Source organism: Anabrus simplex, chromosome 1 (genome assembly GCF_040414725.1).
Source record: "Anabrus simplex isolate iqAnaSimp1 chromosome 1, ASM4041472v1, whole genome shotgun sequence".
Classification (NCBI taxonomy): domain Eukaryota; kingdom Metazoa; phylum Arthropoda; class Insecta; order Orthoptera; family Tettigoniidae; genus Anabrus; species Anabrus simplex.
Window position 1 is genome coordinate 1579358746 of NC_090265.1, and position 18780 is coordinate 1579377525.

The following is an 18780-nucleotide window of genomic DNA, read 5'->3' on the forward strand; positions in this document are numbered from 1 at the left end:
CCATCATCATCGTCACTGGATTCCATATCACCTAAGCGTCAACTGCATCTTCCATTAACCCATCCTTTTCCCAGAACTTGTTTTCGAGGTTGATGACGTGTTGGTCGAATCCCTCCCAGTCAGCGGGTGTCACAGATGCGATAGCATTCGCCGTCACTTTCTGCAGCTTCGTTAACGAGATGTCACCCGAAATGTTCTGTTCTCGTAGAGTTCTTTTGATTTCGGCCCAGGCCAGTTCGATAGCATTGAATTCGCACATGTAAGGAGGTAAGCGTAAAACCGTGTGCCCATGAAATCTCAGTAATTCATCGAACCGGTATTTTTTTTTTCAGGATCTTTGAACTTCTGGATCAGTTCAAACAGCTGACATTTCTTCATTTCTTCAGAAAAATTCACTTTATTCTCTTTTAACCATTTCACCATATCACTTTTAACAGCATACAGAGAAGGTACTTTGTTTACTTCAGTACTGTGATAAGATGCATTGACAATTACTATAACGCTTTCAGAGGGAAGATTAGGAAGAAGTTTTTCACTCACCCACTTATGAAAATTTACTCCATTCATTTGGCCACGGTAATCTCCTGTGGCCTTTCCTGCTCTAAAAATCAACTTTCCTCCATCAATAAACCCACTCTTAGAACCAGCATGGACAAGTATAAGCCTATTTGAAGAGCTTCTGTTGGTTGTTATGCCCTGAACACTGTCACTCTGCCAACACTTATTAAATGTCAGGTTATTGTCAACCCATGATTCATCAATATAAATGATGTTCCTGTTCTGAGAACGGTAAATTCTCATGCGTCTTAAATAGTTACTTCGCCAATAAACAATGTTTGGGCGCTCAATCAGTATTTTCCTGTTACTGGCGCATCTCTTCCACTTGAAACCCATATCACGTAACAACTTTCTTAGTGTGTGCACCTTCCAGGGAAAGTTAATTTTCGCTTGAATTGCCTTCAGCAGCTTCGGTGCTGTTGGAACTATTCTCAGCTTTACATAGAAGTCGTTTATGACGTCTCTTATGACTCCCCTATCAAATTCATCACAATGAAACTTATGTTCCTCTGATCTAGGCCTCTTTTTACCTGGAGTACACAGTGAAGACTCACCAGCAGAAAGTCCTTCCTTTCGGATCTTTGAGATCGTTCGAACAGATACACCACTGTAATTAGCAGCCCGCAAGTTACTCTCAGTTACTAAGTACTTGAATTTTCCTTGTCTAGTTTCCTCATCACATTGGTTTGTAATATTCCTGATCACTTCTCTAGCTTCACTGTGAATTGTCTTTCCCTTCTTGCGTACGACAGACATTACGCTGTCTTTACAAAACAGTTACGCACAGTAATAACAAGAGAAATTAAGAGCAACATCAGTAACAAGAAATAAAAGGCAAACAACTGAGAAAGGAACACGAACGAACGCAGAACAACACAACAGCAATGAACGCAGACACAGCTGGATTACAACTGACAAGATCGAAGAGCTGCCAGTAGAGGACAATATAAAGTCGCCTGGGTAGTAGCGGAGTTGCTATGGTAACCACTGCGTCACTGGCTCTGCCGGTGAAAACCCCTTCACCCCGTGCCTCAGCAGGCATGTGCATTCTTCTGATCTCCGAATTTCTTTCTTTCCTCTATTAAAACCCAAATAGAGTAATCTAATGATTTAACAGGAAATACTTGAAAAATTACTTGAGAATACTCACATTCAACAACGTGTTCGTCAGATCCAACAATATATTGGACTTAAAAGTCCTCAATAAGGTACAAGATTAATTGGGAGAGACTCCCAGGCGTTAAACTACATATGAAAGAACATAATTGCTCGGAACAGGTACAACATTATGAAAGAGCATAATTGCTCCTAACAGGTACAACATTATGAAAGAGCATAATTGCTCCGAACAGGTACAACATTATGAAAGAGCATAATTGCTCCGAACAGGTACAACATTATGAAAGAGCATAATTGCTCCTAACAGGTAAAACATTATGAAAGAGCATAATTGCTCCGAACAGGTACAACATTATGAAAGAGCATAATTGCTCCGAACAGGTACAACATTATGAAAGAGCATAATTGCTCCGAACAGGTACAACATTATGAAAGAGCATAATTGCTCCGAACAGGTAAAACATTATGAAAGAGCATAATTGCTCCTGACAGGTACAACATTATGAAAGAGCATAATTGCTCCTGACAGGTACAACATTATGAAAGAGCATAATTGCTCCTGTCAGGTACAACATTATGAAGGAGCATAATTGCTTCGAGCAGGTGCAACATTATGAAGGAGCATAATTGCTCCTGACAGGTACAACATTATGAAAGAGCATAATTGCTCCTGACAGGTACAACATTATGAAAGAGCATAATTGCTCCTGACAGGTACAACATTATGAAAGAGCATAATTGCTCCTGACAGGTACAACATTATGAAAGAGCATAATTGCTCCTGACAGGTACAACATTATGAAAGAGCATAATTGCTCCTGACAGGTACAACATTATGAAAGAGCATAATTGCTCCTGTCAGGTACAACATTATGAAGGAGCATAATTGCTCCTGTCAGGTACAACATTATGAAGGAGCATAATTGCTTCGAGCAGGTACAACATTATGAAAGAGCATAATTGCTCCGAACAGGTACAACATTATGAAGGAGCATAATTGCTCCTGACAGGTACAACATTATGAAAGAGCATAATTGCTCCTGTCAGGTACAACATTATGAAAGAGCATAATTGCTCCTGTCAGGTACAACATTATGAAAGAGCATAATTGCTCCGAACAGGTACAACATTATGAAAGAGCATAATTGCTCCTGTCAGGTACAACATTATGAAGGAGCATAATTGCTTCGAGCAGGTGCAACATTATGAAAGAGCATAATTGCTCCTGTCAGGTACAACATTATGAAGGAGCATAATTGCTTCGAGCAGGTGCAACATTATGAAAGAGCATAATTGCTCCTGTCAGGTACAACATTATGAAAGAGCATAATTGCTCCTGACAGGTACAACATTATGAAAGAGCATAATTGCTCCGAACAGGTACAACATTATGAAAGAGCATAATTGCTCCTGTCAGGTACAACATTATGAAGGAGCATAATTGCTTCGAGCAGGTGCAACATTATGAAAGAGCATAATTGCTCCTGTCAGGTACAACATTATGAAAGAGCATAATTGCTCCGAACAGGTACAACATTATGAAAGAGCATAATTGCTCCTGTCAGGTACAACATTATGAAAGAGCATAATTGCTCCGAACAGGTACAACATTATGAAGGAGCATAATTGCTCCTGACAGGTACAACATTATGAAAGAGCATAATTGCTCCGAACAGGTAAAACATTATGAAAGAGCATAATTGCTCCTGACAGGTACAACATTAAGAAGGAGCATAATTGCTCCTGACAGGTACAACATTATGAAAGAGCATAATTGCTCCTGACAGGTACAACATTATGAAAGAGCATAATTGCTTCGAGCAGGTGCAACATTATGAAGGAGCATAATTGTTCCTGACAGGTACAACATTATGAAGGAGCATAATTGCTTCGAGCAGGTGCAACATTATGAAGGAGCATAATTGCTTCGAGCAGGTGCAACATTATGAAGGAGCATAATTGTTCCTGACAGGTACAACATTATGAAGGAGCATAATTGCTTCGAGCAGGTGCAACATTATGAAGGAGCATAATTGCTTCGAGCAGGTACAACATTATGAAGGAGCATAATTGTTCCTGACAGGTACAACATTATGAAGGAGCATAATTGCTTCGAGCAGGTGCAACATTATGAAAGAGCATAATTGCTCCTGACAGGTACAACATTATGAAGGATCATAATTGCTTCGAGCAGGTGCAACATTATGAAAGAGCATAATTGCTCCTGACAGGTACAACATTATGAAGGAGCATAATTGCTCCTGACAGGTACAACATTATGAAGGAGCATAATTGCTCCTGACAGGTACAACATTATGAAAGAGCATAATTGCTCCTGACAGGTACAACATTATGAAAGAGCATAATTGCTTCGAGCAGGTGCAACATTATGAAAGAGCATAATTGCTCCTGACAGGTACAACATTATAAAAGAGCATAATTGCTCCTGACAGGTACACATTATAGAGTTAGAGCTCCAAAAACATAGAGGCTAGCCTCAATAAAGCGATAAGGCGCTTGTCACATTCTCACTTACACAATTAACTAATTGGGTGACTTCACTTCGTAGTGTTAATACACAGTTTGCCCCATGGTGGGCTTATCAATTACACAATTCAACAAACAGGTTAAATACTGTTGCCCAAAGGAACGTTAACGAAGACAAGATTACCCGCAAAACCATGAAGAATATACAAAGGCATATTGTCCATCCACCGTAGCCTTAAGATAGCAGAGGAAAACGTTTAGAGCTAATGTAGGCCATTAACAAAAGGAAAAGAGGCAAAACACCAGCACTCCGTAAAAGAACATTCGGGAACAACAAGAAGTTGTGGTTGTACCCAATAGCACCCCACACCATAAGGGCTTGAGTTGGCGCTTAATACCATGTGCGAATGCAGTCAGTGTGTTGCTTCACTCCCTGTCTAAGGCGAACCACATTGCGGCTATAATTTCCAAACAAACAGAAACTAGGCTCGTCCGAAAACACTATCTGCTGCCATTCCTGTCCCCAGTGACGTCGTTCCATATACCATTGCAGTCTAGTTTGTTTATGCACATTAGTCAAAGGTAGGCGGAGAAATGGACGACGTGCCGGTAACCCACACAGTAATAAACGGTGACGGACTGTCACTCCAGATAGTGTATGATGTGTGACACTGTTACACTGTTCCACTGTTGCGCCAGAGCTGAAGAGGACGCAGATTTGTCCTGTAATGCCATTCGAATGAGGTGTCGAGCTTCTCCGGCTGGGGGGGGGGGGATGGTCATCTGGGTGGTGCGACCACACCCATCTCGTCGTGTTCTATGACCTTCTGTGAACCATACTCTATATACGCGTTGCATTGACGACACATGTCGGCCCACACGAGCAGTAATTTCCCGGATGGCTGCATCACGTTCTCTCATGGCAATAATGCGCCCTCTTTCAAACTCACTCATTTGACTGTACGGTTCTCGCATACGTCTGCAAGTCATCCTGAATGTCTGCTCTAGTCACACTGATCCATTACCTTCGACATATAGCGAAAAGGGGATCCGCAGGCACTTTTTACCAGTCGGTGGTGGTGCGCCGAGATATCGATGAGGACCTTGAATCTGAGGGTCGACGTGTTTCAAATACTAATAATTTCTTCACAACATACTAATGCACATGTCCTGCGAATCTGAACATCATATCTCTAGTCTTTCAAAGTGTACTGGTTTTATATGATCATGAGTGTAGAAGGGGAGAGTTCCGATGGTCGCTACTCGTGCTCTTTTACATTAAATTTTATCCCAGTAATGTATATTAATTGTGTTCGAAGACTGCGCAGAAGGTCCTACATTTCAGCGTAATGAAATTATTACATTTTATATTGTTAAGAAAATCGCTGAAATCTTCAGTCACATATTTAAGTAAATTTTGCCATTACCTGTCAGCGTTGAATCTTCTTCAAGCCGGCCGCTCCCTGCCTCCTGTCTCCTTCCTCGTGCCTCCTGGTCCCTCTAACCTCCGTCAAGTCGCACTCTCAATCACCGGAGCAAATCAGACAAGATGGCCTTTAAGCGCTCTCCTAAGGTACTCAGGGGAAAGTTCTAGACTGTATTAGAATCCAGAGCGCTGGTAGGTTAAATTTCTATACACTCCCCCGGGTACTGCTTGGCTAGAGAACTGAGTTACAGGCATGTGTTAGGCCGATTACATTAGAGGAGGAACCCGATGAAGTATTGACAACCTCGGCACATAAAAACAATAACCAGAGAGATATTTTTTTGTGATTTGAGCTGCTCTTCGTATTCAGTATTTTATGATATCCGGGTATTTTGAAGTGTAGTGTGAATAACGGGTATTTTGGGGCAGTCGGAGTTGTACAAAAATGTTATTATAATGGAAAATGATTTAAAGACATGCAAATAGTTTGAAGCGTAATAATGCGGCAGCTGTTTTCTCCGGAATGCGGCTGTATACGATGTCTTTATCACACAAGCAGGAGTTTGTTGTATTAGCATGAGTGCAACTTACAAATACACATTCACTTGATCAACAATGCTAGGTCATAAATCTGTTCGACAGTGCCTCTATCGTGTGAAGTGCTGATTTGTTTTGTGATTGTTGTGGTTATTGTCGCGGACTCCTTTAACAATGTTCAAATGGATAAGAGGTTCATTAGAAGCATAACAAGTGAAAGAAATAAAAACTAACATTGTAGGGTTGTTGAGGGCTGCAGGAGGGAATTTAAGAAAATTACTGTTGAATTAACATTGAACCGATAGCAACCGTGGATATGGAAGGAATGAGGTTTGGGTGAGTGAATATAACGATGCATATTGAAATTTCGCATTTTATGATGTAGAATTATTTTTAAATCGTTGTTTGTAGTAGTTTCGTCTATTCACTGTTATTGGTGTTTGGATTGATACCCGTTTTGAAATATGTAGTTAATTCTAGTCATTTGTTTTAAACGATGGCCTATTAGATAAAACTCGAGTAATTATTTTAACATTGGCTGGTAATTTTGCTGTCAGGCTTATCGGCAACCCTCGTTTGTCATAGCATGTAAGTTATAGCTAATGTCAGTATGGCGGACCCATACAGATGAACGCTCACGCGGTATGTTATACACGGACTGACAGAGCAAATGCAACACCAAGAAGGAGTGGTTCGAAAGGGATGAAAGTTGGGGAAAAAACAGAGACGGCACGGACGAATAATTGATGTTTATTTCAAACCGATATGCAGGTTACACAATGCGCACGGCATCGACTCAGTAGGATGTAGGACCACCGCGAGCGCCGATGCACGCAGAAACACGTCGAGGTACAGAGTCAATAAGAGTGCGGATGGTGTCCTGAGGGATGGTTCTCCATTCTCTGTCAACCATTTGCCACAGTTGGTCGTCCGTACGAGGCTGGGGCAGAGTTTGCAAACGGCGTCCAATGAGATCCCACACGTGTTCGATTGGTGAGAGATCCGGAGAGTACGCTGGCCACGGAAGCATCTGTACACCTCGTAGAGCCTGTTGGGAGATGCGAGCAGTGTGTGGGCGGGCATTATCCTGCTGAAACAGAGCATTGGGCAGCCCCTGAAGGTACGGGAGTGCCACCGGCCGCAGCACATGCTGCACGTAGCGGTGGGCATTTAACGTGCCTTGAATACGCACTAGAGGTGACGTGGAATCATACGCAATAGCGCCCCAAACCATGATGCCGCGTTGTCTAGCGGTAGGGCGCTCCACAGTTACGGCCGGATTTGACCTTTCTCCACGCCGACGCCACACTCGTCTGCGGTGACTATCACTGACAGAACAGAAGCGTGACTCATCGGAGAACACGACGTTCCGCCATTCCCTCATCCAAGTCGGTCTAGCCCGGCACCATCCCAGGCGTGCACGTCTATGCTGTGGAGTCAATGGTAGTCTTCTGAGCGGACGCCGGGAGTGCAGGCCTCCTTCAACCAATCGACGGGAAATTGTTCTGGTCGATATTGGAACAGCCAGGGTGTCTTGCACATGCTGAAGAATGGCGGTTGACGTGGCGTGCGGGGCTGCCACCGCTTGGCGGCGGATGCGCCGATCCTCGCGTGCTGACGTCACTCGGGCTGCGCCTGGACCCCTCGCACGTGCCACATGTCCCTGCGCCAACCATCTTCGCCACAGGCGCTGCACCGTGGACACATCCCTATGGGTATCGGCTGCGATTTGACGAAGCGACCAACCTGCCCTTCTCAGCCCGATCACCATACCCCTCGTAAAGTCGTCTGTCTGCTGGAAATGCCTCCGTTGACGGCGGCCTGGCATTCTTAGCTATACACGTGTCCTGTGGCACACGACAACACGTTCTACAATGACTGTCGGCTGAGAAATCACGGTACGAAGTGGGCCATTCGCCAACGCCGTGTCCCATTTATCGTTCGCTACGTGCGCAGCACAGCGGCGCATTTCACATCATGAGCATACCTCAGTGACGTCAGTCTACCCTGCAATTGGCATAAAGTTCTGACCACTCCTTCTTGGTGTTGCATTTGCTCTGTCAGTCAGTGTATTTCACGAACTTCTGGCCGACATTTATCTCATATTTCAAGAATAAATGGAATTATGAAACGAAAATCCATTCAACTAGTTTTATTCATTTATCTCAATTAATATACATGACATTTAGCTCAAGCCTGTATCTTACGTTAATGCTCCTTTCGATTGATCAGCCGTATGAGAACCAGCCATGAGTCATTCAGTCATCGATGAAGTTAAATATTTATCGGAATGTATAGCTAACTATCAGCATAGAATGTAAGAATCGGAACTGGAAAGAAGGTATTCTTAATTCTTCCATATACATAACATTCTGTATATTTTAATAGAATTCATTAGACTATGATTAGACTAGATTATGACGCTAGAGAACGTTGCTAATCCAGTCGGTATTGGATGGCATTACAGAGTAATTTATCTCGAAAATCGAGGTGTAATACTTCATACCTTAGTTTTCATGCAGTCGAATGAATTAAGTGAATGAGCGATCAGTTCATATTAACTTTAAAATTGAAGGTTGATACGGATAACTTGGGTACTATTTCGTTCTTTCTAGTAATCATGCGTTGTTTTCGCTCCGAGTTAAATGAGGTGCTAGAAATAAGGTCCGCTGGTCCGACGGCTTTGCACTCCGACTGATCAACCGAGCGGAGGAGGGGTGGCCACGGCTCTACCGTGGCCCTACGCCTCTGCATTAGGGAGACGGTGAGGGGCTGTCCTGAGAACTGATTTCCGTGATTTTCCATTCTCCTAAACTAAGGTGAATGCTTGGTCGGTTCCTAGTATACGCCAAGGCCGTCAACCTTCTCCACACATCTCCTTCACCGAAACAAATCCCTTGGCCTGAGAGACGGTGTCACTGTCTATAGGAGGCCCGCCTAGGAATGAAAACCTATTAGTAGTAGCAGCTAGAAATGAATCCGGTACATATTATCACTTCCGAAGGATGGTCAGAAAGTTAGAAAAGCTTTCATTCACACGCCATTTGCGTGAATCTGCACAGGTAGACAAGATAAATATAGATCCAAGAAGTTACATTGAGTGTATGATTCTGAATTCTATTAGTCATTTGTAAATTGTAGACTCTTGAATAACTTAAATTGTGAATTTATAGTAGTTTAATAGTCTTCAAAACTGATTTACTTTTCTTGTTGGAACATTTATCATGTGACCTCTAGGGGAGGTACTGGACGGAATCTTTTTAGTCAAGAAGGAAATTGTTCTGTTAAAGATGCGAACACTCAAGTTCATGTGGACGAGAAATAAAGATGGTGATTAAATTACCCTGGAAGAAGTGGAGGATGATGAATAAACTACAATGTCATAATGCAGCAGGAATAGATGAGATGAGATGGTTTACTATAGTGTAATATAATTAGCATAAAAATTAAAAAAGGTACATTCTGGTTTGACGGAATCAATTAATGAATCTATGTAAGAATTAGGGAGCACTAAGGATTCAAAAAAAATCAAGACATTTCTTAAATTACTGCAGGAGGAAAGGTGTTCACAGACATTTTGGAAAGTAAACAGAATGAAAACAAGTGTGGCTTCAGACGACAGAAATGCTGTCAGAACCACACTTTCAGTATACGTCAAGTAGCCTAAATGAAGAATGTTATGAGAGGAATAGGCAGTTTCTTAAATCTATAGATACATAGAAGGCGCACTACACTCAAAAACTGTAAGTTACTTAACTCGTTCATTGTTATTACTTTTAGTAGCGGAGAACACTCTTGATGAGGATATAAAGGCTAATGTAGAGACAACCTCGATATATGAAACTATGCGTATGAACCGGCATCAGTGGTATAGTCATGTGAAGCTAATGGAGAAGGATGGGTTACTTAGGACCCTGATAAACTCGGCCATGGAGAGAAAACAAGAAAATTCACTATTTATTTAAAGATAATAGGTGTAGGGCTAGATCAGTCAATCAATCAATAAATCAATCAATCAATCACTGACTGCACTTCGGGCAGTCGCCCAGGTGGCAGATTACCTATCTGCTGTTTTTCTAGCGTTTTCTTAAATAATTGCAATGAAATTGGAAATTTACTGAACATCTCCCTTGGTAAGTTATCCCAATCCCTAACTCCCCTTCTTATAAATGAATATTTGCCCTAATTTTTCCTCTTGAATTCCAACTTTATCTTCATATTGTGCTCCTCCCTACTTTTAAAGACACCACTCAAACTCATTCGTCTCCTGATGTCATTCCACGCCATCTCTCCACTGAGAGCTCGGAACATACCACTTAGTCGAGCAGCTCGTCTCCTTCCTCCCAAGTCTTCCCAGCCCAAACTCTGCAACATTTTTGTAACGCTACTTTTTTTTGTCGGAAATCATCCAAAACAAATCGAGCTGCTTTTCTTTGGATTTTTTCCAGTTCTTGAATCAAGTAATCCTGGTGAGGGTCCCATACACTGGAACCATAGTCCAGTTGTGGTCTTACCAGAGACTTATATGACCTCTCCTTTACATCCTTACTACAACCCCTAGATACCCTCACAACCATGTGCAGGGACCTGTACCCTTTATTTACAATCATACTTATGTGATTACCCCAATTAAGATAATTCCTTATATTAAGACCTAGGTACTTACAATGATCCCCGAAAGGAACTTTCACCCCATGAACGCAGTAATTAAAGCTTAGAGGACTTTTCCTATTTGTGAAACTCATAACCTGACTTTTAAACCCGTTTATCATCATACCATTGCCTACTGTCCATCTCACAACATTATCGAGGTCATTTTGCAGTTGCTCACAATCTTTTAACTTATTTATTACTCTGTACAGAATAACATCATCTGCAAAAAGCCTTATTTCTGATTCCACTTCTTTACACATATTGATATATATATAAGAAAACGTAAATGTCCAATAACACTGCCTTGATGAATTCCCCTCTTAATTATTACAGGGACAGATAATGTTTCGCCTACTCTAATTCTCTGAGTTCTATTTTCTAGTAACATAGCCAACCATTCAGTCACTCTTTTGTCAAGTCCAATAGCACATTTTTTTTCCCAGTAGTCTCCCATGATCCACCTTATCAAATGCCTTAGACAGGTCAATCGCGATACAGTCCAAATGACCTCCTGAATCCAGAATGTCTGCTATATTTTGCTGGAATCCTACAAGTTGAGCTTCAGTGGAATAACCAAGCCACAGAGCAGAGGATTATGGAGTACTTACTTTATTCAAAGTGGCTGCGAAGTTGTACAGTCCATAATGAAGATGTATGCAGCTATTCCGGGAGCATGCGCTGTACAAACATAGTAACTTCAAAAGGCAACTTGAACATCAAAGAACAGGAACAGAAATCCGTGCCGTAAAAATCCTCCCGAAATACATAACTATCAACTTGGATAGTAACTTATCGCATGAAATGGTAGAATGTACATACGTTTAGCCTCATTCTATAAACCTGTTGTTTCTCAAACAGTTTCACCGTCAGCTTCACTGAAAAGACGTTCTAGAGGGGTGAGGAGTGAAGAAAGTTTCCGTTAATTTTCTCAATGAACTATAAAGTGTTACTATACGTATCAATTTGCCAAGCCCATTGAAAGTTACACACAATCGACCAGTCAAGCGATACTTCTGCTATTCATAGCAGAGACTGGACAAAAGATCTAAAGGATCTATCCAAGCAAACTTCCGAAAAATAAACGAAAATTTTCCCTTAATTTGTCTAATTTCATACAGGTCCAAAATTCCTGAAACTATAATGTGTGATATATAAAATATACGTAGGATTAGTGAGCGTCCTGGAGTACTTTGATTCCATATCAGAGCACCCGTATCGTACATGTCGAGTCACTGTCGGCAGTTCTGTGTCCGTGAAAATCTTCTCGACCCAAGCACGCGTTTCCTTCCCATGATCTCTTGTATCGGATTGGGGCTTCTTTCCCAGGTTTCTAGGGTTTGCGAGGGCTATGACTTTATATGATTTCCCAGCATTTTCCCATTGGTGACGTATTGAATATCATCATCATCATCATCATCATCTGTTTACCCTCCAGGTTCGGCTTTTCCCTCGGACTGAGCGAGGGATCCCACCTCTACCGCCTCAAGGGCAGTGTCCTGGAGCTTCAGACTCTTGGTCGGGGGATACAACTGGGGAGTATGACCAGTACCTCGCCCAGGCGGCCTCACCTGCTATAGTGAACAGGGGCCTAGTAGGGGGATGGGAAGATTGGAAGGGATAGGCAAGGATGAGGAAAGGAAGCGGCCGTGGCCTTAAGATAGGTACCATCCCGGCATTTGCCTGGAGGTGAAGTGGGAAACCACGGAAAACCACTTCGAGGATGGCTGAGGTGGGAATCGAACCCGCCTCTACTCAGTTGACCTCCCGAGGCTGAGTGGACCCCGTTCCAGCCCTCGTACCACTTTGCAAATTTCGTGGCAGAGCCGGGAATCGAACCCGGACCTCCGGGGGTGGCAGCTAATCACGCTAACCACTACACCACAGAGGCGGCGAGGACGTATTGAATATTCTGCGGTAAATCCACAGATAAACGAGCTGAAACCTGTTCATTGTCGATGTCTTTAGTATTCATCCTCTGACACAGCAAAGCAGCACATACAACTTCACGAAACGTCAACAAGTTTCGAATCCATGGTCACGGTTGCACAAGAGATAACCATTTTAGAAGATCATCGTGTCCCATTTCCGCACCAGACAATTCCTAGGGATGTACTTTAATTATTGCTTTTTTTTTTTGTTTTTTGTTAGTGGCTTGACGTCGCACCGACACAGACAGGTCTTACGGCGACTATGGGATAGGAAAGGTCTAGGAGTTGGAAGGACGCGGCCGTGGCCTAATTAAGTTACAGCCCCAGCATTTGCCTGGGGTGAAAATAAGAAACCACGGAAAAAGCGTCAGGGCTGCCGAGAGTGGGATTCGAACCCACTTTCTCCAGAATGCAAGCTGACAGCTACGTGACCCAAACCGCTCAGCCACTCTCTACACCTCTACTTTGAAATAGTTTTTAACAGTCCTTCTCAAGTTAGCCTAGTTTGTCATTTCTGGTGAATCTTCAAGACTGCAGAGTTTAGCTTTGTTCTGTTCTTGTTACCCTACTCGCGTCTCTCCAGTACTGAGTGTGTAATTCAAATTTAGTCAAAACGTTCCCTCCTCACCAACAATCATTTCTAGTGCGACGTTAAATCACTAACAAACAAAAATCACTTCTTTTATGTCTAGTCGCGTTTGATATTTATCATCTAATGGTGTCCGACTCGTTGGCTGAATGGTCAGCTTTCTGACCTTCGGTTCCGAGGGTCCCGGGTTCAATTCCCGGCCGGGTCGGGGATTTTAACCTCCATTGGTTAGTTCCAGTGGCTCGGGGGCTGGGTGTTTGTGCTGTCCGCAACATCCCTGCAACTAACACACCACACATAACACTATCCTCCACCACAATAAACACGCAGTTACCTATACATGGCAGATGCCGCCCACCCTCATCGGAGGGTCTGTCTTAAAAGGAAATTATTATTATCTAATGGTAAAGTCGAATTTCATTTGAGAATATGCTAAATGGTATTCTTTGAACTACTTGACCAATACGATACTGTTATTCTGAAAATTGAACGTATTTTTTGCATCCGTGACCATCGATTCAGAACTAGTGATATTTAATTCCAGTTAATTCCAAATACTAACCGCATTTTGGGTAGGTGATGATCCAAACATCATCCTCTCGCACCTCAAAGTTCTTGATCCGGTCCGCGAACTGCTTGTACCTTACAGGTAGGATGCAATCTGATGGTGATACTCGAACACTTCCCTTGCTGTAGAATCGCCGGTTTGAGGTCCGAAACTGTTCCCCTAGTGAGCTCTTGACGTCCTCGAATTGCAGGGACATTCTGTAACAATGGTTACACAAATATAAAAGAACAAAAACCTTAAAGCTTATGACATTGAAAATAAAATTCATCCGAAGTCAAAATGGCCTTTTTCTAGAATTACTCTCAGTTTTAAATATCGTATCGGCCCCGAAGTCTAGGGGTAGCATACTTGACTTGCAACCGGAGGCCCTGGTTCGACTCCCGGCCAGATTAGGAAATTTTACCGGGTTCTGAGGGCTGGTTAGCGATCCTTCCAATCAACGTGATTACAGTTTTGAGGAGCTATCTGACGGTGAGATAGTGATCCCGTTCTGGAAAACCAATAATGGTGGCTGAGATGATTCGTCGCGCTAACAATGTGTCACCTCGTAATCTGCAGGCCTTCGGGATGAGCAGAGGTCGCTTGGTAGTACAAACCCCATCAGGATTGTATTGTTTGTTGTTTGTTTACCCGAAATATTATACTATAATAATACAATTTCGTGTGTCTATTTCTAGCCTGATGCAGTCCGAGTAAGGCAGCTCATCCGACAAGGGTGGATGGCATCTATCACAGGAAACAGCATGATAGTGTAGTGGACGAAAGTGTTGTGCATGGTGTGTCATTTGCAGGGATATCGGGGACAGTACAAATACACAGTCCTCGAGCCAACGGAATTAATAACTTAAGGTTAAATTATCCGACCAGGCCGGGGATCGAACCCCGGTCGCTCTGAAACGGAAAGCACTACGCTGATCATTCAGCTAATGATGGCGAAGCGCCAAAAATGTCGTATGGTGATGCAAAAGATCATAACATAGAGCTTTCATCCACGTATAACAGTGGGGCGGAAGACGTTCCCGAATGCTGGGATTTGGAGAAAAATCTGTAATGTTGCAGTAAGTATGAATGGTTGGTGGTAAAAAATAAAATTGGCTGCAAAATTTGTAAAGAAGTTGGTGATTGCGAACTGAAAGCACATCACGAGGGTTGAATATTTCACAGCAATGGGCCAATAGGTTTCAGTTTCTACTTGTGCAACTGGTGGAAGTGAAAATAAATGTCCCTTCTCTCCGCAAGAAAATATTTAAACGTAAAGAGAGTTCAGCTCATCAGGCTGCAGTTAAAATACTAAAAACAGCAAAACTGAAATCTTTGGAAACTGCATGCGCTAAAAAAGCAAAGCAAAGTCATCTCTGTACAGGTCATGAAGGCCCTTGGAAGGGTGGACGGTAAAGGCTTCCACTATCCGTAACCTCAGCACTTGATGGGGTTGAGTGGTTAGCTCTACGCCCGGCCGCCTTCGCCCCCAGGAATTAACCTGGTACTCATTTTTGGTGTAGGCTGAGTGAACCTCAGGGCCATGTGCACCTCCGAAAATGGAAATCTCGTTTCTTAAATTTTACGACTTCCTGACGGGGATTCGAACCCACGCCTTTACCGCCTTGGCCAGGCAGCCCCTACTGCATGCACTAAGGCTTTCAAGAAAGAAAAAGAAATAACTGCCAGTGTATTTCGAACAGCATATAAAGTAATGATGGACAATCACCTCTTCCACGATTTCGAAACTGAAATTGGCGTGCAGGAGTTGAATGGCGTTAATATGGGCCACATTCTTCCTTCACATAACGCATGCAATTCATCTGACGCATGCTCTTGTCAGATTATGGACTAAGCTCACTTCCCATCCACCAGGATGCAGAAGAAAACGTCGTTGCGAGATTGAAATCGCGGAAACCTGCCTGGAAGACGGCCAGGGAACTGATATACCTTTTAGACCTGACGAAGCATGGAAGCAAGAATGGGCCAGATTAGACCCACATGGTCTAATCAACATTGATGACCCAACAGCAAAACCTCCTGGGTTCAACCTCCCACGCACCATCTGGACTGGATTAAATAGGATACGCTGCGGTGTTGGAAGAACTGCTTCTGCACTACACCAATGGGGGTGGTTGGAGTCTCCTTCCTGCAACTGTGGTGCTGAATTGCGAACCATCAGCCACATCGTGAAAGAATGCCCTCTCCGAGCATTCACTGGACCTATGGAGGAGCTACATCAAGTAACTCCTACGGCACTCACTTGGCTGGAAGGACTTGAGATCAGCTTGTGATGAAATTTCAGAACCTGCAGTTGTGTGTGTGTGTGTGTGTGTGTGTGTTTACCTCCTAGTTAGTCTGTCTATCTGTATCCATGCATTTTATATTCATATTTTTCTAATAACGCTTATATGTAAAAACATTTTAAACGATTGTCAAATGAAGCATCATACGCTAAATAAATAATAAATACTGTTTCTCATATCGCAACAGAAATGAGAAATAAGATAGTGTATGGAAATAGTAAAATTTTTCAGTCGTCCTTATAGATAAACATACCACACTCAGTCAGCTGCCATCACTGATAGTGTAACCGAGGACAACATTTCCAGTTATGGTTTAGCCAACCAACATATTTTGGGGAATTGTCGAATTGAGAGATGTCACTGCTGAAGGTTTATTTAGTGTATTGATGACTTATTTGGGAGCCTTGGTGTTCAGTGATGAGTTTCCGAAACAGAATCTTGTTACAGTCTCAACTAATGGAGCTGCAGTAGTGATGGGAAGGAAGAAGGGAGTAATTACTTTAATAACGCAACAGTTTCCTGATGTTTTGTTCTGGCATTGTGCCAATCACAGGCTATAGCTTCCTGTAGGTGATGTTGTGAGTCAAGATTTCCACTCACATGTAAACCACTTCAAATATTTTCTGGATAAACTGCAGCAGTTTACCACCAGTCACCTAAAAATGCGACACAATTGAAAGCTCATGCAGAGGAACTTGAAACCGTACTCCTAAAAACTGGAAGGATTCTAGGTAAAAGATTGGTTGCTTCTACCTTTAGAGAAGTCTCAGCTGCGTGGACAAGTTTTGAAGTTTTAGTGGCACATTTTAAAAGTGCCAAAGGTGATTTCAAAATAAACAAAACAGAGAAAACCATGTATGGAGGACTCTTAACGCATAACCAATGTCGACTTTATATTAAAACTTGCATAGGGCCGAGTTGGCAGAACTTAGTGTTGACTTGCAAGCTCGTGACATAATTTATTCGTCTCATAAGAAGATATGTCAGCAAATTAAAATTGTTTATGAAACAAAGATAAAACATGGTCAATACTACACTGAAGCCTTGGAATCAGAAGCATTGTTAATGTTTAAAGGCGTGAACTGGAGACAGAAGCAAGAAATGAAGGGAATCAAATTGATGCTGTAATGTTCTATGAGTGCCTGGGCAGGCGTATGAAGAACGGTATTTTAACATCAGAAGATAATGAAATCCCAGAATTGGCTACAGTTTTGGACACTACCACTTGGGGGGAAAATTCTGATATAACTCATGGAGAATCAGACATAAGAAGTGTAAACGTTTAAGCTCCATGAAAGACAAATCTTAATAGGTTTCCGTGAATATCTTGCTGAGAAGAAATGCCCAATGTCTCTCCTGCACCTTATTAACCTATGAGCAGCATCCAAATTTCGACAAGTGAATAAGAAAGAGACGTCCCACAAATGTACTTGATCACGACTCCAACAAAAGCATCATTGCATCTAAATACAGCAGCAAATCTTCAATGTTCACCAAGTTGGCTGGCCCTCCATTAAGAATATTGTCAAACCTGTGGATTACGTGAACTTATGGTTCCTAAAAGGAAGACATCTTGGTGACCGGCACAAAAAGCAAGGAGAGGAAGCGTGAAGATGGCAGTGATCAGCCTTTTTTACCAGTGTGGAATTTACTGTAAGCAGGTCAGCAAAATGAGACACTACCACAATGTTTATATTTATGTGTTCGCGTAATTTGAAAATGTAAATCGATTAGAAATACTGAGTGCAGTTTCCCATTTGACATGTTGACCACAAATAAAAGAGCGTAATCAATTTTTATATAAATATATCAGCCCGAAAAGTGATAACCGGACATTGAATAATTGCCGAAAATTGTAAGATCGTGATGTTTTGTCGACGACAACTGAGAGTAACCCTTCATATTGAAATCACTAATAATAATAATACTGAAGAAAATTAAAATTACTAAAATGCATCTATATGAATGTTGAAAGTAAGTTACTTACATCACTCAGGCGAGAGTGCACTCTTCTCTTGTATGTAGTAAGTGCAAAACTGTTCACTTTATTAAGAATGTCTCATTATCCATTAACTGGGGGTTTATCTGTGTGTGACCTTGCCAGGTGTTGTAACAAACAACTCTCAGGTAAATACCTACGAGAGGTGGTCTTATTATTTCTCGTTATCTGCCAGTGTTTATATTCATGCCGGTGCATCTTTCGTAAATGAAGCGGAAATTTGTTACGGAAGAATTCAAAATTAATAATGAAGTACTTCGCTTCGGATTATTTACCTTTTGTTCTCAGTAAGTAACATATAAGCTTATTTTCCCATTTGGGACATTTGAAAATAATTTAAGGTCCGCGTCTGTTGTGTAGTGGTTAGTGTGATTGGCTGCCGTCCCAGGAGGCCCGGTTTGATTCCCGGCTCTGCCACGAAATTTGAAATGTGGTACGAGGGCTGGAACGGGGTTCAATCAGCCTCGGGAGGTCAACTGTGTAGAGGTGGGTTCGTTTCCCTCCTCGGCATCCTGGAAGTGGTTTTCCGTGGTTTTTCCACTTCTCCAGGCAAATGCTGGGATGGTACCTAACTTAAGGCCATGGCCGCTTCCTTCCCTGTTTCTTGTCTATCCCTTCCAAACTTCTCATC

General features: G+C 42.4%; 2 protein-coding genes across 2 annotated transcripts in view; both read right to left on the reverse strand.

Annotated features, from left to right (window-relative positions):
• Window positions 1-18259, reverse strand: part of LOC136862627 (luciferin sulfotransferase) — a 33376-nt gene extending 15117 nt beyond the window's left edge. The window contains exons 1-2 of the mRNA XM_067138895.2: window positions 18138-18259; window positions 13860-14062 (exon numbers count right to left, since the gene is read on the reverse strand). Of these exons, the coding sequence (XP_066994996.2) occupies window positions 13860-14061 (202 nt within the window). The 5' untranslated portion in view covers window position 14062; window positions 18138-18259. The remainder of the gene's footprint in view (window positions 1-13859; window positions 14063-18137) is intronic.
• Window positions 1-18780, reverse strand: part of LOC136880955 (luciferin sulfotransferase) — a 331501-nt gene that overhangs the window by 17100 nt on the left and 295621 nt on the right. The gene's annotated exons all lie outside the window — the stretch shown is intronic.